The 22,801-nt window shown below is 38.9% G+C and overlaps 2 protein-coding genes across 2 annotated transcripts in view; both read right to left on the minus strand.

Moving 5' to 3' along the window:
• Positions 1–360: 360 nt before the first annotated feature.
• LOC117528789 (small integral membrane protein 10-like protein 2A) lies at positions 361–2,604 on the minus strand. The gene is made up of 2 exons (XM_034191413.1): positions 2,280–2,604; positions 361–1,166 (listed from the first exon to the last, which is right to left on the minus strand). The coding sequence occupies exons 1-2, from the start codon at positions 2,457–2,459 to the stop codon at positions 1,146–1,148; spliced, it is 201 nt and encodes a 66-aa protein (XP_034047304.1). The 5' UTR covers positions 2,460–2,604; the 3' UTR covers positions 361–1,145.
• A 3,142-nt stretch (positions 2,605–5,746) lies between these two features.
• LOC117528788 (ras-related C3 botulinum toxin substrate 3-like) overlaps positions 5,747–22,801 on the minus strand; it is a 33,820-nt gene continuing 16,765 nt past the window's right edge. Inside the window, exons 3-6 of the mRNA XM_034191412.1 lie at positions 22,555–22,672; positions 18,715–18,777; positions 8,233–8,392; positions 5,747–7,273 (exon numbers count right to left, since the gene is read on the minus strand). Coding sequence (XP_034047303.1) covers positions 7,143–7,273; positions 8,233–8,392; positions 18,715–18,777; positions 22,555–22,672 — 472 coding nt within the window. The 3' untranslated portion in view covers positions 5,747–7,142. The remainder of the gene's footprint in view (positions 7,274–8,232; positions 8,393–18,714; positions 18,778–22,554; positions 22,673–22,801) is intronic.

Raw genomic sequence — 22,801 nt, forward strand, 5'->3', positions numbered from 1 at the left:
TTTAACTGATGTTTACTGATATTTTCTGGAGTTTTAGTCTGGTTTATTTTATTTTGTTGTGCAGCACCTTGTATTATTTTGAAAGGGGCTATGTAAATGTAATTTTTATTATTATTAACGCTCCAGTAATTAATGTGATAAAATTTGGAGTAAGTCTAATTATTTAGAAACATATACTGTATATTCCTTTTTCCTGTCAAATCATATGTATGTATGTGGCATCCTCCCCGTCCAAAAAACACATTATGTAATGGCACGTATATGTTGATATTGATGTAAAACTGTGATGTCACTTCAGGAAATCTGAAAAATGGATTATAAATTGAGACAAGTGGCTTGAAATGGTGATTCTTGAAATGATGATTTTCATCAGGTTATTACTTCCCAAATGCTGTAAAATATTAAATAAAAATAAAAGCAGCTAAAAAAAAAAAAAATTATAATTGTCACTGCACTGTCTGTGCTGCAAAGTCACAGATAATTAAGTATATGAGAAAGAGATGACAACAACGCAAACAGGAACATGCATTGACAGTGAGGAGATTGAATTTCATTTCAAAAGTAAACAAAAGAACATTCAACAAATTTCCAGTGGAACACTTGTGAAAAGCTTGTTGTACCGTCCACAACAGTGTTGGAAAACTGTTTTACACCTCTTTTTGTTCAGTTATCAGGTTCAAATAAGGCCTTCAAACGATTAAAAACATGCTTGTTTGGGTCATGCGGTGCAGAACTCCAGTATTTTTTACAAGTTACAGAAATGTGACACACATCCACTTTTTCACTGAGATGTTTGCACAGGAAGTTTAGGGTCGAATCCATCCCACCATCGTTTACGTCGGTGGGTTAGGGTCAGATGCCGCCTTTCATCCTCAGGATTATGATGAAACGGTTCCTCAATCGGCAAACCAAAAGGTGGCTCTGAAGCATCGGAATCCTCGTTTGGTCTGAGGACATCTCTGACGTCTGTTTCTTGAAAAGGCACTGGCTATGTGTGACATGTTCACAGAGCCCAGAACCGGCCATGTCACATCCTCAGTTTACAGAATTACTGCCCTGTTCTTTCACATTGTTATACAGTGTCAGCTTTGAAAGTGCTGTGGGGGCTGAATCCAGACGTCATTCCAGCTGCTGGCATGGCAGACTCAGTGGATTTCAATATGGACCTGTAAAGAGACGAGGAGGAGTTAAGCAACAACATGCTTCACATGAGGACGCGGTGAAAACAGACACTCATCAGAAAAATAATAAGTACGCTGATTATTGAGTCACACTTACTGGGATTTTGTATGTATAGTTGTGCTCAAACGTTTACATACCCTGGCAAAATTGTAGATTTTTATTGTCAAACAACTGTGTTTACTCTTTTTAAATCATAATGACAACAGAAACTACCCAAATGACCCTGATCAAATGTTTACATACCCCTATTATTAATACCGTGTGCTGCCTCCCTTAACATCAATGACAGCTTGGAGTCTTTTGCGGTAGTTGTGGTCGAGGCTCTCTGATGATGAATCTGCCACTGCATATGTCTTGGACTTTATTTACATTAGTTATGAAGAAACACAAACAGTATGGCATTCTATGGTAAATCTGCATGGAGTAGAGTTCTCAAAAACTGAGTGACTGTGCACGAAGGAGAAAAGCCACCGAGACACCCAGACAACCCAGAAGTTATAGGCTTATGTGGCTGTGATTGGAGAAATTATGCACAGTGCAAGTTTTGCATTTTGACAAGGACAAGGACCTACTTTAGCCATTATATAAACAAATAATTAATATTTTTTCATTCATTCAATGGAAGGAATATTTATCGCCGAGTTGAATGGTACGTTCCATCTTTCACCTCTTGAAATATTCATACCATTGAACTCATAAATATTCATTATTTGTATAATATTGTTTGAGCAAATTCTCAATTGGTTCGCGATGACTCCCAGATTTGTGCGTACATACGGTTGGTGAATGAGACCCATTAAGACATCTACGTAGGGAGAGACACTGTCATCATAGAAGCATTTAGCAACATCAAAGACAGAAGGGATGTAATGCGGAACACACTTTGCATACTTTGATCTGTAACACGTAAACAGCATAACAACATCACAATCTAAATGTGGTTTTATTCAGAATATGATTCTACCGCCACATGGAGAGACAGAGAGAGAAGACATAGCGTTTACGTAATTCACAGTGAGCAGACGTTCCGACCGGCTATCACCCAGTTTCCAACCAAAACTCAATTTTGAAATTTCGGAGAGTGCTCGCTGGGTTACCTGTAATCTGACGTTAAACATCATCGAAGCGACGAGGTAGGTGTAGGGGAATCTGATCCTCAGCCGCCAGGCCAGATCGAAAAATGTCAACAAAGTCCTCGTCAGTTTTTGTGAAAACACTCCGTAAGGCGGAACGACGTAGTCCAAAAACAGGTCCATTAAATAAGACAGAGCCGCCATCAAGCCGAGGACGAACAGTCGGTGTCAGGGGGGAAAATGCAACAAGTTCACAAATCTACCGTTAATTGAATTTATTTCTAGTCCACGAGGACCCTAACCATCATTCTTCTTTTCTGTGCTGCTGCTCGCCGGAGGACTCATAACAGTGTGACACAGCAGAAGGTCCGTCTGTTACGTCACCCGATTCCCTTTAATGGAGAAGGGGCGTGGTTTAAAGTGTCTGGCTGCAGATACCCAAACTTACATTTGTGAAGTGTTAAACGGACATAACACATTAAATAATAATAATAATAAAATTAAAGGCCTTGATTCAGACAAAATTTTATAAATAAAAATTTAAAACATATCCGGGTCTATAAAAGGTGTTTTCATGACATAATTACTGATCTGTATTATAAATGCTTATTTACTTTTCATATAACTGGATTATAAAGGTTTTGCATTTCAATATATCTACATTATATACTGTAGGAGGGCAGCACGGTGACCTAGTGTTTAGCACTGTAACCTCACAGCAAGAAGGTTATGGGATTGATTTCCACCTGTGGCCTTTCTGTGTGGAGTTTGCATGTTCTCCTCGTGGTTGTGTGGGTGGGTTTGCTCCAGGTGCTCCAGCTTCCTCCCACATGCAAAGTCCTGAAAATCTTCCACCTTGGCCTCAACTGATCTGGTATGGAAATTTGATTTGGCACATTTTACACTTGATGCCCTTCCTGACATAAACCTAATCATTTATCCTGGCTTGGGATCAGTACTCAGAATGTACTAGCTATACACCACACGTTTGCGAGATTTGGCAAAATTTATGGTGAAAGCCCTGCCTCCTTCTACCCTCATTTATTTGGGACAGGCAATTTTATATTTATTCCACTCAGGTTAGGATGCTCGATCAATCACAAATGTGCCATTAACCAAGACGATGGTGACTGTTAAAATTTTGTCCAACCTGTTTGGCTTTGTGTTCTACAAAATGCTGCAAAGAGTGAACAATCCACAAATTCTGTATTGGCATTCTACATGACTGGGAGACCATACGTATATACTAAGACCAGTTTGAGAAATTCCAGTGTGGGGAAACTGTCTCATTTTGTTTTGCCAAAAATAATAAGAGAATAAGAATAAAATAAAAAAAAACTTTATTAATCCTGAAGGAAATTATTAAAAGGTCAAAGAAAGATAAATTACAAAAGAAAGCTAAATTAAATTAAAAAAGAAAGTTAAATTACACCAGAAGCCACATCCAGAACTCAATCTTATATACAGTAGTGTTCAAAACAACAGCAGTGTTTAAAAAAGTGAGTAAATAAAAACCTCAAAATCCTTAAGATTTTTTTTTTTCCATACACGCAAATGCATTGGCAACACTTCACATTCTATTCCAAAACAAAACATGAAGAAAAGTTGATCAAATTTGATATTTACTTCATCATGATACTTGCTTCACCGTTTTTCAGTGTAGTGGCTTGACTTCAGTTTTTGGGGGTCGTCTGACAAACCGTCTGCAGCTCCTAGATCCAAAAAGAACAATCTTGCCTTCATCAGTCCACAAACTGCACCATTTCTCTTTAGGCCAGTCAATGTGTTCTTTGGCAAATTGTAACCTCTAGAGGTAATATAATTTTTTTTAAACAACAAGACTGTGTGGGGGCTTCTTGCCCATAGCTTGACTTCACATAGGCATCTTCTAATTGTTAACAGTACTCTCAGGTAACTTTAGACCCTGTCTGATCACCCTGGAGCCGATCTATTCTTCAATCCATTTGAAAGGCAGTTTTTCATTTTTTCACCATTTTAAAGCATATGAGACCATTTTAGCCAAGCAGCCTATCATTTTCTGCACTTCTTTCTATGTTTTCCCCTCTCCAATCCACTTTTTAATCAAAGTGCACTGTTCTTCTGAGCAGTGTCTGAAACAGTCCATTTTACTCAGATTTTCAGAGAGAAGTGCACAACAACCAGCATGTACATTTGCTGCCGTCGTCCTTAAGTAAGGGCCACCTCTCGAGGTGTAATAAGCCTCACAGAAAGAAAACATGCAGACACGGCTATTTTTTGAACAGCCCATTATGACTAATTTGGCCAATTTTTCTTCATATTTTGATTTGTAATAGAGTGTGCAGTATTCCTAATGCATTTGCATGTATGGAAATAAAAGCTATTTTAAGGATTTTGAGTTTTACTCACTTTTTTAAAATACACTATTATTTTGATCACAAATGTATAAAAGTCAGCTGTATGTTAGCAACTTTGATCAGTCTTTGAGCAAAGTTGCCTTGCAACCATTCACTGAATAAGCAGTAGGATGAGGCAACGTTCAAATACTTTATGAACCCACTGTTGTTGACCAACCGTAAACAAAGAAACAACCAATACCAATCAGAGATTTCTGATGTCCGCCAAGGGTTGATGAGGACTCAAAATAAATATATGTGATTGACATTGTGACCTGGACTTTACCTGGATCTGGATTCCACAACACAATGCAGTAATTGCATACTGGTCCAGAATGGTCCGACTGATCAAGATGTTGCAAACTGATATTTAATTCACAAGCAGAAACAAAATAGTGTCTTCCTGATCTTGGTTTTACATTGTGATGTCGTATCCGTGAAGTAGTTTGACATAATCCTTTAAAGTCTACAATGTGAAATCTTGATCCAGAATCCGGATCCAGATCACCTCCAAAATTTCATAGTCTTCGAAGGAGAAACACCAATGTGTGGTGAAAATCCGTTAAGTAGATTTGACGTAATCCAATAACATGAAGTGGTCAAATTGAAATCCTGATCCAGAATCCAGATCACCTCCAAAATACAGTGGAGTCTTCCATGCCCTAATAGCCATCTGTGGTGCAAATTTGGTGAGAATCTGTGAAGTCGTTTTGACGTAATCCTTAAAAGCCTATATAAATCTGGATCCAGATCACCTCCAAATTTTAATGGAGTCTTCCATGGTCTAATATCTATCTGTGGTGCAAATATCCTCAAATCCGTGAAGTAGTTTTGACGTAATCCTGCTAACAGACAGACAGATGAGTAAATAAACGCCAATGATTTTATTACGTCCACCAAGGACGTAATTTTTATTCATTAAATACTGTTACAAATCAATGGACCTCCCATCTACAAACACAGATCTCACAGCCAGGTTCTTCCTGTTCCTAAACTCGTTGATTCCACAGGGTTTTGGGGCAATGGGCTAAAAAAACAAACAAACAAACCAAAAAAAAATCTCAGTAATACTGCCACTGCTGAAAGTAATGGCAGAGTTTAATTATCCAACAGAGGCAGATTTCTGTGTGATTTATTGGAATTTATTGGCATTTTCAAAAACTGGTTTTATTCATAAACTTGCAGAGTCACAACATTGGCTTGAAATAAGCACAGCTTGATGTCTGAATATGATACGGATGAGCAACATATACTTCAACCCTGATCTACTAGTTCCAATACATTTGTGAAATATTACTTGTAGCATTTCTAATGGTAGTTTTTCAGTATATGCTGCTGTCAGCATTAAAGACAAAAAGGCTTGTAGGAGTTTAAAGTAGTGTTAACTGTAGAGGTAATAAAGAAAATTCATAGTGTTAGTGTGACAATACAGTGAGTGAAGATACAAAACCATCACATGATTATAACAAAAAAAGGACTACACAGTATAATACACCATAACCAACAGTAGCTTCATTAATGCTACAAAGTAAATGCTCTTCTTAGTGATGCTGCTTAGCCAGTAGTGATTCTATATATATATATATTTATTAAAAAATCTATCATTTTGCACTGATAAATGCCCACAGAGCATCAAATGTGCTCTTGTTTCCCGTCACCAAAATACCTACATGGTTGTAAAGTTGGAAGTTTTCTGCTTTGCACTCTTGGGCAACTACACAGTTAAGCCACTTCTTATTAAAGAGAAAAGAACAACACCATAAACTCGACAAGTCCACTGGGTGCCAAACGCACAGAATACTGGATTGTTTTGATTGGTCTGGCATTAATAGCACTGTCACGATCTGTCACTGAATTACACTTCAGGTGTCACTCGTTATCACATGGAATCATTAAATCATGCCCCACTAGACAAAAATTACAATAAAGTGATTTCAGGCAAAAAGAAGTAAACACATGTTTACGTCAACTACTTAATTAATGATGCTATTATTTACTTCACATCACAGAGTGTAAATGAACAGACTAAACTGTAACGCACTGGAGCGAGCATAAACAGCAGATTTGTAGCTGTACTGTGAAGGTACAAAGGTTCAACATGAGAACCAGGGGTCTTTTGTTTTCCAGGCTACGACACGGCATGATACTTGCACAAAGTATTTGGCAAAAAGATGTCTTCTACTTAAAAACAAAGACTGTAAACAAAGATGGACACCTCGCGGACGAAGAAACTGCAAACATTCCACAGTGTATTGAAGGCCTCAGAAGGTGTAACTTTTCATAGTCTCATCTATACAGTATAAGCCAAGTACAACATCAGACTCTATCACCCAAGTCTGACCTTATATCAAATTTTTCATGGAACAATTGAGTGAAGCTGCTGCACCTACACCCGTGGAAGGAGACAATCTCAAGTACATCAATTTTATGCATGTATTGGTGTTATTCCCGTGACTTTACCCATTGTCACCACTAGAGGCTCTGTTCCCATATAACCATTCCAGTGGAAGTCTTAGAGGAGAGCGCACTTTTTCCCCTTCTTCTTGATGGGTGGAGGACAGAGTACGGCCCGGATGGCCTCATCAAACACAGTTTTAAGGCCACGCTGAGTCAAGGCCGAGCACTCCAGGTACTTGACAGAACCTAGCGGCAGACAACACATCTGTTTGCTTTTCGAAAAGGTTTGCGTCTACAGGTTGAGGACAACATAAAGATTTTGAGACATTTACAACAACAAGGATATTTTTATCATTTCTGAAAACAAAGTGACTTGGCCCGGTGTCGCAGACTGAATGGTCCGCCCCTAAAAATTGGCCCACCCTGCATCCACTGCGCACGCATCATTTCAGAGCACAGCCGCTTGTCTAAGAGTCTCTTCACCCAAAGCGATCAAATGGATTAATGGGATTATTAACCATCAGATGACAAGGTAAAACCTCTTAAATCATTCTAAAGTCAGTTTTAAGCAGAAATGAGTCAATACCCTGTGACACTTTGAAATGACAGATGCACAGCGAACGCATCAGCTAGCAGCTCCTATAGCCGCGGCGCTCTGATCGCTTCCTCCGTCCTTTATTATGAAATAATGCTGAATTTATGTGGAAATGACTGTTGTACAAAAGCTTCAGATATCTGTTGCTGAGATAGATGATGACTGGAGTGCAGTTTTAAGCAGAAACGAGGTGATAATCCCTGAACTGCGGCTAATGACGCATACGCAGTGAAGGCAGGGTGGACCAATTTTTAGGGGGGACCGTTCAGTCTGCGACACCGGAATAGTGCATTGATAAATAAGAAATTCCACCAATGCTGTAGTGTGCACAAACATTTTCTGTGCCTTCGAGTGAAATGGCTATCTGAATTCACTTATTCATTTACAAAATGTTTGCATGCACAAGTCGAAGTTTGCGTACATATACACATTTTCCAGGGTAGTCCATTTTTGATAAATCACATCACATGCATTTCAATTGTGATGCACCTCTTGTAGATCCCACTTTGTGTGTCCGCTACAGTTATAAATGAGGCCCGAAATTATGAAAATAATCAATAATCAGCTCTAAACTTTACATCTACTTTGTTAATAGAGAAAATGTTTGTACCAATCTCTTTGGCCATGGCCAGGCCTTGGGGATAAGTAATAGGAGCAAGTTTCTTCTCTTTCAGCTTCTCTATGGTCTCCTTGTCATCTCTCAGATCCAGCTTGGTGCCCACCAGGATGATGGGTGTATGTTGACAATGATGCCTCACTTCAGGGTACCACTGCACTCAGACATGCACATAAAAACACATTTACATAAACATGTACTTTATCATCTTCTTTCTCTTATTATTCCACAGCCACAGTGGGTTGATGGTTCTGACAGACTTTCTCCATGTACTCCAGTCTCACTCCTCCTCCCCACTCGGCACCTTTTCCTTCACTCCATGCACCTCCATTTCAGCTTTCTCTTGTACTTCTAGTCTCACTCTTTCGTCAACATTTATCATCTCTTTTCACTGCATCTAAATCACCTCGAACTACATTCCCAGACTTGCTTTGTAACTATACATATCCATTTCAGCATTGTCATTTCTTCTCCTGCACTACCCATGTCTTAACCCCCCCACTGCACTGTTGTCTGAACCACTCTATTCTAAGCCCGACCTTTCAGCCTTGCCTTAATTCTTTGACCAGCAACAACAAATATCCTGACAACCCCTTGCAGTTGTTCCATCCAAGGGGTCAATTTAAAGCTGCCCCTATACAAAAAAATGCAACGAATATAAAAATGACAGATTTCACAGATGTGTAGCATCCCAGGGACATGGACTGAATGGCATGTAAGGTCCACTGGAGTTAGGTTCTGTTTCCAGCAGTCTCATCACTGCAAAGAACCATGCTTTGCTTTGCCACAGGAGTTTACCTAGATTTTTTTTGTTTTGTTTTGCCTGGCTGCAGCAGAGAGAATGTTTCAGTCAGAGGGAGTGATGAGACAGAGAGCGCTGCAGTAAGAGAATGTGACAGTCTCCACTTAAAGAAAAATGTTAATCACACAAACAAAATGCTATTTTGTTTTACAATGGTTAAGCTGATAACACAAACACGGACACATGGCAGCAAAAGTTTCTTTTGTCTTTTTGTACATTGTTGCACGAGTCAGAGTGTGCAGTAGACTTGGATGAAAGTAAGATTAGATTCTTCCAGGAACTGTGCCACTCAAAAAAAAATTTTTGGCTCGCACTCTGTGTGCACGCAGCATGTCACAGATGTTAAAGACATTGTAGGCTACTCTAGCCTACTATAAATGATAATGTTTGTCCAGTGCACTAAAATCTACTTCAACATGTCATGGACGGCACATTCTGTTGATTATTTTCATGTATTCGTCAAATTTACATTTATTTTGGAGAAAATTTCTCTAAAATAGACAGGAAAATACAGACTGGGATGCAGAGACCCTCCAATACAGTAGAGCTGGTACATTGAGCCATATAAAGAAGTGTTTTTTGAACAGACTCTGTAAAATAGCAGTTGTGATTTTTTTGTGTGATTTTCTTTAGTTAAAACTTGTGAAAATATGCCTCAGATCTACCATGAACGATAAGGTATTAAGCAGAGCATTGAGTCTAGGAGGGCAAAGGCATTGGGTCTTGACTCATTTGTTTATCAGTTTGCAAGAAATCATCAAAACTGCAGAATACAGTTATCGTAATAGTAGGGCAGCCGACATATTTATATAATTTTGGACTGAGAAACAGAACCAAGGCTGCATCTAACAGTTATTTTTATTATCAATTCTTCTGCTGATTATTTTCTCAAGTCAGTACAGTCTATAATTTTTTTTTTTTTTTAGTATCTCAAATCTGATATTTTGAACCATTCACTTTCGTTACGACGGTTAATCACTAGTTTTAGGAAAATAAAAATAAATCAAATAAGATTTCAAATCTTTGCATTTTTGCCCTGGGTTGAATGTGTCCCTCTGACAAACCCTGACCCCAACCAGGCCTCTTCAATGAAACTGGTCTAGAACCAAGACGGGGAGAAATTCATTTGAAAACTGAAAGGGCTCGTGTACCAGCGGCAGCTTTGCGGTGATTCTGTCGGGCCTCCCGCTGATTCTGACGAGCACAAGCAGAAGATCAGCGGCATCACAAAGTTTTTTTTTTTGCCTTCCTCACCCTGATTCTGCACAGGATGCGCATTTGTGTGCAGGTGCTAATGCAGAAGTCAGAATAACACACCATTCGTGCACTCCAAAACGCATCTCCGTTTGGTGTCGTGAATCCAGCTCTTTAAAAATGCAAAAGTAACCAGAGACAGACACAAAGCAGATCTTGTTGCTGGAAGTTCCTCTTTTCTTTCCTCTCCGATTCTAAACAGGGGTGAAAAGTTGCTCTCTTCAGAGGTGCGTTCTTGCTGCAAAGGACTAAATATCTGTGTTCCATCTTACTTTTGCCCCTGGCAGAAGAGCCAGAGTGATAAGACTTTTTTTGAGGGGTCGATACTGATAGCTTAAAAATTAAAATACAATTTACATTGTAGCCATAAAAATAAAGAAAACAGCTTTCAGTAAAATGTCTCACTAAAAAAAAAAAAAGTACCTTTAATTTTGAATTTAGATAATAATAATAATAATAGGTTGACTGATATGATGATAACAGATATCTGAAACATATTTGCCTGCAGTAAATAAAAGTGTTACGTGTGAAAATTTAGAGTAACACAAAACTTTGTTTCACACAGCTTAAGTCTGCATTCTGCTATATTCCTCTATGACAATTTGTGGAACAGTAGCTACAATGTCGTTAGGCTGATCTCGTGACATCTAACAAATCAGGTAGTGCTGTGGGTGAGACATTCCTAACGACCAGAATGTCATGACTCCAGCTGTATCAGAACCAAAGTACTGCATTTTAAAATTAAATTGTCTTACTGGCGAATCAGCTTTAAAAATGACATACCTACCCTTAAAAATGCTGAATATCAGAGCAGATAATTGTTGACTCTTTACAGTAATAACTGTAAAATCATAATATACCAAGACAGTGCAGCAGCTTATTATAAAAAATAGAAATGAAAAAAATTAATAATAAGCTGTGCACACCATGCAGTAAAGGTAGATGGGTTTATCAATTCTTGATTAATTTTCTATGTGGAAAACTGTCGGCTTACACAGGTTTTCAGCATGCATGCATTTGTGCAACGTAGAGCTGTCAGAAAAACATGCCTTCACTGAGAAGCGAAATGGATAACGTCTGAGCCATTCAATTCCAACGGCTTGAAAAATTTGGAGCTGATTCTTAATTCCCATCCTGATGTCAAACTATTCCCTTTTTACCCGAAGCCAAAATATGGCCATCGGGTATTGCAGAGACATTGCGTCCATCCGTGTATCTGTCTGTCTGTGCTCAGCATAAGTCTAGTCCTGTTACTGTCAGGGTCTTCAAATTAACAGGGAACATTCTTGGGACAAGTTCAAAGATGGCTAACCTTGACCTATTTTAAGAGGCCAAAAGGTCACATTGTTTCCTATCTGTATACTCATACAGCCGATGGCATGAATCACGCAAATACGCTTTTCTGGGAAGGACATGGTGACAGCCAGTCACAGCAGAGAGTCACCGTGACGCCACTGGCTGGTCTTTCGTCTCTCTGGCTGCTAATCCAACATAGCGGAATCTGCGCCGAAACAGCTGTGTTTCTGTGTAAATCTAACATGCTTCTCATATATTATGTAAAAGCAAGCAAGACATAAACACTTGTAAAACTGAAAATGCTGTGGGGGTTTTTTGTAACCCGATAGCACCTCTGGAGTGACTTACAAGCAAAAATGTTATATATAGTACTAGAGGGCGCACTCCCAATGTTGCACACTAAACGAAAACGTCCCTTCATGGACAGCGACATGACCTCTCCTAACCGGGCAAAAATATTGATGAAGTTACCAGATGTTAATGCATTTTCAATGGGGATTCGCGACTGAACACACTCAGAAAAATGCTCGCAAAATACATGTTAAAATGCGATTTTGACCTGGATATCGAGCCAGTAAAATTAATTTACATTAAATTATGTCAGGAAAGTATTAAACACTCTGACACAGAAACACATTCCCAAATATTAGTGTTGAAAGTTACACAGATCAGCACTGTTCAAGCTGCTGAGTTGAGGTGTCCTGTTGCAGCTGCTGCTGTGTTCAACGCAGCGCGGCTCCTAAAACCATCACTATATATATATAACACAATTATTCTTTATTGACCGAGTTTCAATCATGAAGTCAGTGGTGTGGGTACACATCTCTATGTGTGGGTGTGACTGTGAGCGGCACAGCGCGGGTCATTTTAATCTCATTATTTTAAGGTGCAAATTTAAAAAAATCCCTCATCTTGTCGAACAATTTTAATCACTAACGACAAGTATTTTAACTAGACATTGGTCTAGCAGTGGAAAATATCAGCTAGACCTAAGTGAAGAGTTAATGGTCCGTGTCATCGGGCGACACAGGTATGGAAGGAGACATACAGCTGTTTATCATCCAAATATCAAGGACAAAGTGACAAGAATAACCAAAACCACTTACTTATGGAAGGAAATATTGTCTCCCTTGTTCCTCCGTTTGTGGCTTTGCCAACATGTGCAGCTTTCTGGCATATTCCACGTGTTTCTTGATGAGACCAATTGAACTTCTATGCACACAAATCACTAACTTGCCCGGAATTAAAATGGCGATCATGCCTCCTTGCCGGGACACGGCTCAGTGCAAGTGCGGCCTCTAGTTCTCATATATAACATCTTTGCTTACAAGACATCTCGTGGACATCAGCGTGCACGTACATCACATGCGGTCAAATGTAACTTCCGGTCTTTTCAAAAGCTCATGTTTGCACACATGCACGCCCTCCTGCAAACGCCGTTAAAAGGTAAATAAAATATTGCTTATGATTGATGGATTGATCGACTGAGTTTATTCTGCAACATCAATATAAACATACAGAGGTGAATATATCAATGATACACAGATAACACAATAAAGCATAAATGATTATTTCCATTGTGGTCCTTGTGAAATTATCACATGACAAAACAGAGGGCTTGATTGAACACAGATACAACCCCAATTCCAATGAAGTTGGGGCATTGTGTAAAATGTAAATAAAAACAGAATACAATGATTTGCAAATCCTCTTCAACCTATATTCAATTGAATACACCACAAAGACAAGATATTTAATGTTCAAACTGACAGACTTTATTGTTTTTGTGCAAATATTTGCTCATTTTGAAATGGATGCCTGCAACACGTTTCAAAAACGCTGGGACAGTGGTATGTTTACCACTGTGTTACATCACCTTTCCTTCTAACAACACTCAATAAGCGTATGGGAACTGAGGACACTAACTGTTGAAGCTTTGTAGGTGGAATTCTTTGCCATTCTTGGCAAAGAATTCTGTCTGTGTGGCGGCATGTCGAATATTGACCCTTCGCCATGAAATTACGTTCTTCCTTTTGAAGGCTTTAATTATGTCATATCATCATTTTTAAGATTAGGCTTAAAACTTTCCTTTTTGCTAAAGCTTATAGTTAGGGCTGGATCAGGTGACCCTGAACCATCCCTTAGTTATGCTGCTATAGACGTAGACTGCTGGGGGGTGCCCATGATGCACTGTTTCTTTCTCTTTTTGCTCTGTATGCACCACTCTGCATTTAATCATTAGTGATCGATCTCTGCTCCCCTCCACAGCATGTCTTTTTCCTGGTTCTCTCCCTCAGCCCCAACCAGTCCCAGCAGAAGACTGCCCCTCCCTGAGCCTGGTTCTGCTGGAGGTTTCTTCCTGTTAAAAGGGAGTTTTTCCTTCCCACTGTAGCCAAGTGCTTGCTCACAGGGGGTCGTTTTGACCGTTGGGGTTTTACATAATTATTGTATGGCCTTGCCTTACAATATAAAGCGCCTTGGGGCAACTGTTTGTTGTGATTTGGCGCTATATAAAAAAATTGATTGATTGATTGATTGATTGATCATGAAAATTGATACACAGGTCAAGAAGAACAACCTCTTAGATCTGATAGGGACGCTGCCCATGGGTGGGACAAAATGCTTCTATAGCGCCCCCTTGTAACTTTCAAAAACCCCTCCCCATAGACGTTTTTTTTTTTTTTTTTTTTTTTTGAGTAGGGAGAAGAAAAAAGGTAAACGTGTGACTTGCATAGACGTACAAAAAGTCTCTTGCACCACTGGTCTACTCCAAACAGGAAGTCGGCCATTTTGAATTTTCGTGTCATTATGGCATGATTTCCACACGTTGCATTTGAACAAACTCCTAGGGATTTTGTCCAATGCACTTTAAATTTCTTTCAGATCATCCAGAGTATACTGATCAAAAGTTTTCAAAAGCTTTTTTCTATGTCAAAGGGTGTGGGTGCTATGGCGCCGCTATTTTGACCCTTCGCCATGCAACATCAAGTCATGATAACTCTTCATGCTTTCTCTGATTGACTTGAAACTTCACATCTGTGATCAGGGTTGGCCCCTGAACAGAAATCGCTCTGGCCCAAGGAGGCGGTGGCGCGGACACGAGGGCCCATATATAACTGCTTGCAGTCCTAGTTAACAATGAACTTGCTAAATAAAATCATGCACACACGCTTTTAATATATAGATGATTTAGCGTCCCCTGCTGGAATGGCATGAGTCCAGTTTGTAATTATCAATGTCCATTGTTCAGTGTTGTTAGTTAATATCCGTAGTTCCTCCAAAAATATTATTCCTGTCAATGTTCCGTTTTCATCATCATCAATTTTATTTATATAGCGCCAAATCACAACAAACAGTTGCCCCAAGGCGCTTTATATTGTAAGGCAAGGCCATACAATAATTACGTAAAAACCCCAACGGTCAAAACGACCCCCTGTGAGCAAGCACTTGGCGACAGTGGGAAGGAAAAACTCCCTTTTAACAGGAAGAAACCTCCAGCAGAACCAGGCTCAGGGAGGGGCAGTCTTCTGCTGGGACTGGTTGGGGCTGAGGGAGAGAACCAAGAAAAAGACATGCTGTGGAGGGGAGCAGAGATCAATCACTAATGATTAAATGCAGAGTGGTGCATACAGAGCAAAAAGAGAAAGAAACAGTGCATCATGGGAACCCCCCAGCAGTCTACGTCTATAGCAGCATAACTAAGGGATGGTTCAGGGTCACCTGATCCAGCCCTAACTATAAGCTTTAGCAAAAAGGAAAGTTTTAAGCCTAATCTTAAAAGTAGAGAGGGTGTCTGTCTCCCTGATCCGAATTGGGAGCTGGTTCCACAGGAGAGGAGCCTGAAAGCTGAAGGCTCTGCCTCCCATTCTACTCTTACAAACCCTAGGAACTACAAGTAAGCCTGCAGTCTGAGAGCGAAGCGCCCTATTGGGGTGATATGGTACTATGAAGTCCCTAAGATAAGATGGGACCTGATTATTCAAAACCTTATAAGTAAGAAGAAGAATTTTAAATTCTAGTCTAGAATTAACAGGAAGCCAATGAAGAGAGGCCAATATGGGTGAGATATGCTCTCTCCTTCTAGTCCCCGTCAGTACTCTAGCTGCAGCATTTTGAATTAACTGAAGGCTTTTTAGGGAACTTTTAGGACAACCTGATAATAATGAATTACAATAGTCCAGCCTAGAGGAAATAAATGCATGAATTAGTTTTTCAGCATCACTCTGAGACAAGACCGTTCTAATTTTAGAGATATTGCGTAAATGCAAAAAAGCAGTCCTACATATTTGTTTAATATGCGCTTTGAATGATATATCCTGATCAAAAATGACTCCAAGATTTCTCACAGTATTACTAGAGGTCAGGGTAATGCCATCCAGAGTAAGGATCTGGTTAGACACCATGTTTCTAAGATTTGTGGGGCCAAGTACAATAACTTCAGTTTTATCTGAGTTTAAAAGCAGGAAATTAGAGGTCATCCATGTCTTTATGTCTGTAAGACAATCCTGCAGTTTAGCTAATTGGTGTGTGTCCTCTGGCTTCATGGATAGATAAAGCTGGGTATCATCTGCGTAACAATGAAAATTTAAGCAATGCCGTCTAATAATACTGCCTAAGGGAAGCATGTATAAAGTGAATAAAATTGGTCCTAGCACAGAACCTTGTGGAACTCCATAATTAACCTTAGTCTGTGAAGAAGATTCCCCATTTACATGAACAAATTGTAATCTATTAGATAAATATGATTCAAACCACCGCAGCGCAGTGCCTTTAATACCTATGGCATGCTCTAATCTCTTTGGTGGTTTTGGTGGCATTCATCCTTGACCCAAAGCATACCAAACCATAAGCATACCAAACACATGGGTGCAAGCAACTGAAAATTTTGACAACATTTTCTGTGAGTGGACGGCCAAGCGGGGGGTCCGGGGGCATGCCAACCTAGAAATTTTGAAACAATTGTGCAATTTGGTGCATTCTGAGAGCACTTTGGTCAGTTTTTCTTGGTTTAAAACACAGTGGTATTTGACTATTTCTGGAACAAAATATGGCTCAAGTCTTGATTTCATTAATTTTTTTCCCACTATCTTTTATGTATTGTTTGTAAGTTTGCACAAAAGGACTGACTGTAATTTTGCTTTCATTGTTTTAATTCTACATTTATCAAATTCGAAGTGTGTGTTATAAAACAAATCAATAATTACACCACTTTGGCTTTTAGTAAATAATACACTTAAAGACATAAGTATTATCAATGAAAAGTCTTTTGCCACTTTTAAGTAATTTAAAACTGATGCAATAGTTAAAAAAAAAGACCATCCCCAGATCAAGGCCACATATTAATGCCAAATTCGACCACCAGACTCAATTGAATTTTAAATAAAGTGTTGTGAAATGCCATCACTAGAATGCAGTACTTTCAAATACCACCAGTTATAATATAAATAATAAAAATCATAACCAATAAATATACCTGTACAGTATTTAGCACAGTGCTTTAATTTTACCTCATAATATTATTTTTTACAAAATATATCTAGTCATTATTAAAGATTAAAACTTAAAGAAAAAATTGTAAGGCCTGAAGAAGTTTCTGTAGTAAGTATTTTAGCCATAAGGTCAAGTGATAGGGGGAAGTGTTGGCGTATTAAATACTTGAAAGGCACTGGACTTATCGAGAGGAATGAGTACTGGTATAATGGACTGATGCAGCAGGTGGCAGCAGTGCAACAATAATGGTGGCGGCTGCCATTAAATGCCGTAGAAGAAGAGAAGGGGTAAGTCTGATTTACTCACAGGGACGCACGTTTTGAGAGGAATGCATTTCATGTCAAAATAAAGCCATAAAAAAGATATATATTTTTTAAGTTCACGGTTTTATACGACAATATAAACTGAACATGGAAACAAATTTTGACGGAAATCAGTATACAAATGGAGGTTTTGCACACATGCAAACTGCAAATGTCAAACTCTCCACAGTTTGTCTGTGATTGAAGTTAAACACATGCATGCAGGCACACAGAGCTTTTTGTCTTTTCTCCATTCTGCAGCAAACAGGTGCTTTTATTTTTGCACAAGCACAAACAGAGATGGTGGCAGTCATCAAATGCACTACACTTCTCACTCATGGTAATGGCAACATGACACTTAACTAAACTGACTAAACCAAATGAACTACAAAAACACAAATCAGTAACACTAACAACACTGTTAAACTAACATGAACCACAATAGCAACAGTTTAAACCCCAAAACGCGATCTCCCATTGTTCATTGCAATACAACATCCTCTGTTCACTGCTGTTAGCTAATATCACTAATTTCTCCAAAAATATTAGTCCATTTTGCAGCATTCATCCTTGACCCAAAATACATAAGCATACTAAACAACAAATGTCAGCTCTCCCTAGTTTCTCTGCAGTTGAAGCCATACACACACAGGGGCCACTTGGCTATTATAATATAGATAGTTTGCACTGGGATACCAATTAAACTAGTGCAAATTATAAAGAAGACCACAAGAACTTAATAATTAATGTAAATAGCAACTGTATACCTATAGATATGTACACACAACAACAAATCTAGCACCAAAATTAGGACTAGAAAAACAATGGCCTAGAAGATAGGCTAAACATGTGAACTAAAATTCACATTAATAACAAATAAAACAGTTGAGTTCCTCTTCCCTTAACTGACTGAATAAAATGACTAACTGTATTTTAAAACTTACCTTGTTGCTTATGGCTAACCTTGACCTATATTAAGAGGTCAAAAGATCACATTCTGTTTCCTTTTTTTATGTGCATACGGCTGTGGTTATTTTAGCACTGCGTAATATTTTTCAAGACTGTAAGCTAACTTCTGAATCCTGATCTTCCTTTTAATCTTCAGTTTTCTGTTTTTCTTCTCTATTCTGTTCACTTCCCCTCTTCTGGTGCTGCACAACAAAATGTTATCCGTAAAGACTAAACAAAAGGTAAAAACCAACACACTTATTTGTATTTATATCCACTGAGAACCAATAACAGTTGGACGTGAGGCCTTTAGAAAAACTGATGCACACTGACGTCTCAGTGTCAATCTTTATTCTTCACTGTGTCGGTGCTACACCAACTCACCTTGGCACGGACATTTTCAAAGGAGGCAGGACTCACAAGAGAAAAACAGATGAGAAACACATCCTGGTAGAAAGAAAGAAAGAAAAAACAATATAATCAGAGGCAGAAACAATCACTTCCTTGTGGCAACAGCACAGAACACTCCCATATTTATACTGCACAAAGGTGTGATTTTGTTTTTCTTCTCCTGTCAGCTTATCAGGTCTTATAGTTTCCACACTTGAAAAGATCCTTTATGGGACAAATCACACATCAAAGAGAATGACACATAACATGACACATTGGCCAGAGAAATCTGGCCAATTTTATTAAACCCTCCAAACCGTGACTATCCAGGGTTGGGACCAGGAAGCAGAATTGTAGTCTTACACGCCTCTCTGCAGCTTCTCTCCCCTTGCCATCCCCCCAATACCCCATCCCCATAGAGACGGTGCCTGCTCCCAGACCACCAACAACCAGTAAAAATCTATTTAAGCATAAAAATTCAAAAAGAAAAAATAATATAGCACCTTCAATTGCACCACAGACTAAAACAGTTAAATGTGGTTTATTAAACATTAGGTCTCTCTCTTCTAAGTCCCTGTTAGTAAATGATATAATAATTGATCAACATATTGATTTATTTTGCCTTACAGAAACCTGGTTACAGCAGGATGAATATGTTAGTTTAAATGAGTCAACACCCCCGAATCACACTGTCAGAATGCTCGTAGCATGGGCCGAGGGGGAGGATTGGCAGCATTATTCCACTCCAGCTTATTAATCAAAAACCCAGACAGAGCTTTAATTCATTTGAAAGCTTGACTCTTAGTCTTGTCCATCCAAATTGGAAGTCCCAAAAACCAGTTTTATTTGTTGTTATCTATAGTCCATCTGGTCGTTACTGTGAGTTTCTCTGTGAATTTTCAGACCTTTTGTCTGACTTAGTGCTTAGCTCAGATAAGATAATTATAGTAGGCGATTTTAACATCCACATAGATGCTGAGAATGACAGCCTCAACACTGCATTTAATCTATTATTAGACTCAATTGGCTTCACTCAAAATGTAAATGAGTCCACCCACCACTTTAACCATACTTTAGATCTTGTTCTGACTTATGGTATGGAAATTGAAGACTTAACAGTATTCCCTGAAAACCCCCTTCTGTCTGATCACTTCTTAATAACATTTACATTTACTTTAATGGACTACCCAGCAGTGGGGAATAAGTTTCATTACAGTAGAAGTCTTTCGGAAAGCGCTGTAACTAGGTTTAAGGATATGATTCCTTCTTTGTTATGTTCTCCAATGCCATATACCAACACAGTGCAGAGTAACTACCTAAACTCTGTGGGTGAGATAGATTATCTCGTCAATAGTTTTACATCCTCATTAAGCACAACTTTGGATGCTGTAGCTCCTCTGAAAAAGACAGCCTTAAATCAGAAGTGCCTGACTCCATGGTATAACCCAGATAACCTATAAGTTGGAGAGGAAATGGCGTCTCACTAATTTAGAAGATCTTCACTTAGCCTGGAAAAAGAGTCTGTTGCTCTATAAAAAAAAGCCCTCCGTAAAGCTAGGACATCTTACTAATCATCACTAATTGAAGAAAATAAGAACAACCCCAGGTTTCTTTTCAGCACTGTAGCCAGGCTGACAAAGAGTCAGAGCTCTATTGAGCCGAGTATTCCTTTAACTAGTAATGACTTCATGACTTTCTTTGCAAATAAAATTTTAACTATTAGAGAAAAATTACTCATAACCATCCCAAAGACATATCGTTATCTTTGGCTGCTTTCAGTAATGCTGGTATTTGGTTAGACTCTTTCTCTCCGATTGTTCTGTCTGAGTTATTTTCATTAGTTACTTCCTCCAAACCATCAACATGTCTATTAGACCCCATTCCTACCAGGCTGCTCAAGGAAGCCCTACCATTAATTAATGCTTCGATCTTAAATATGATCAATCTATCTTTATTAGTTGGCTATGTACCACAGGCTTTTAAGGTGGCAGTAATTAAACCATTACTTAAAAAGCCATCACTTGACCCAGCTATCTTAGTTAATTATAGGCCAATCTCCAACCTTCCTCTTCTCTCAAAAATTCTTGAAAGGGTAGTTGTAAAACAGCTAACTGATCATCTGCAGAGGAATGGTCTATTTGAAGAGTTTCAGTCTGGTTTTAGAATTCATCATAGTACAGAAACAGCATTAGTGAAGGTTACAAATGATCTTATGGCCTCAGACAGTGGACTCATCTCTGTGCTTGTCCTGTTAGACCTTAGTGCTGCTTTTGATACTGTTGACCATAAAATTTTATTACAGAGATTAGAGCATGCCATAGGTATTAAAGGCACTGCGCTGCGGTGATTTGAATCATATTTATCTAATAGATTACAATTTGTTCATGTAAATGGGGAGTCTTCTTCACAGACTAAAGTTAATTATGGAGTTCCACAAGGTTCTGTGCTAGGACCAATTTTATTCACTTTATACATGCTTCCCTTAGGCAGTATTATTAGAAAGCATTGCTTAAATTTTCATTGTTACGCAGATGATACCCAGCTTTATCTATCCATGAAGCCAGAGGACACACCAATTAGTTAAACTGCAGGAATATCTTACAGACATAAAGACATGGATGACCTCTAATTTTCTGCTTTTAAATTCAGATAAAACTGAAGTTATTGTATTTGGCCCCACAAATCTTAGAAACATGGTGTCTAACCAGATCCTTACTCTGGATGGCATTTCCCTGACCTCTAGTAATACTGTGAGAAATCTTGGAGTCATTTTTGATCAGGATATGTCCTTCAATGCGCATATTAAGCAAATATGTAGGACTGCTTTTTTGCATTTGCGCAATATCTCTAAAATTAGAAAGGTCTTGTCTCAGAGTGATGCTGAAAAACTAATTCATGCATTTATTTCCTCTAGGCTGGACTACTGTAATTCATTATTATCAGGTTGTCCTAAAAGTTCCCTGAAAAGACTTCAGTTAATTCAAAATGCTGCAGCTAGAGTACTGAACTAGACTAGACTACTGGACTAGAAGGAGAGAGCATATTTCACCCATATTGGCCTCTCTTCATTGGCTTCCTGTTAATTCTAGAATAGAATTTAAAATTCTTCTTCTTACTTATAAGGTTTTGAATAATCAGGTCCCATCTTATCTTAGGGACCTCATAGTACCATATCACCCCAATAGAGCGCTTCGCTCTCAGATTGCAGGCTTACTTGTAGTTCCTAGGGTTTTTAAGAGTAGAATGGGAGGCAGAGCCTTCAGCTTTCAGGCTCCTCTCCTGTGGAACCAGCTCCCAATTCGGATCAGGGAGACAGACACCCTCTCTACTTTTAAGATTAGGCTTAAAACTTTCCTTTTTGCTAAAGCTTATAGTTAGGGCTGGATCAGGTGACCCTGAACCATCATGTAGTTATGCTGCTATAGACTTAGACTGCTGGGGGGTTCCCATGATGCACTGAGTGTTTCTTTCTTTTTGCTCTGTATGCACCACTCTGCATTTAATCATTAGTGACTGATCTCTGTTCTCTTCCACAGGATGTCTTTTTCCTGATTCTCTCCCCTCAGCCCCAACCAGTCCCAGCAGAAGACTGCCCCTCCCTGAGCCTGGTTCTGCTGAAGGTTTCTTCCTGTTAAAAGGGAGTTTTTCCTTCCCACTGTCACCAAGTGCTTGGTCACAGGGGGTCGTTTTGACCGTTGGGGTTTTTCTGTAATTATTGTATGGCTTTTGGCTTACAATATAAAGCGCCTTGGGGCAAATGTTTGTTGTGATTTGGCGCTATATAAATAAAATTGATTTGACATAAGTGTAAGAATGTACAGTGCATTAAGTTACCGTTTGTGGATAGGAAAGTGGGCGGAGTCTGTCATAGTCTTCTTGTCCTGCAGTATCCCAAAGACCCAGGTTTACTGGCTTCCCATCCACCATGACATTGGCAGAGTAGTTGTCGAAACTGAAAGGCCAAAATATGACAATGAACTAAACCCACCTGACTTGTTTCTGATAATGGCATTACTGATTTTATCTCAGGCAAATAATACACTCAACAAAAATATAAACGCAACACTTTTGGTTTTGCTCC

This window comes from Thalassophryne amazonica, chromosome 16 (assembly GCF_902500255.1).
Source record: "Thalassophryne amazonica chromosome 16, fThaAma1.1, whole genome shotgun sequence".
In the NCBI taxonomy this organism is placed as follows: Eukaryota; Metazoa; Chordata; class Actinopteri; order Batrachoidiformes; family Batrachoididae; genus Thalassophryne; species Thalassophryne amazonica.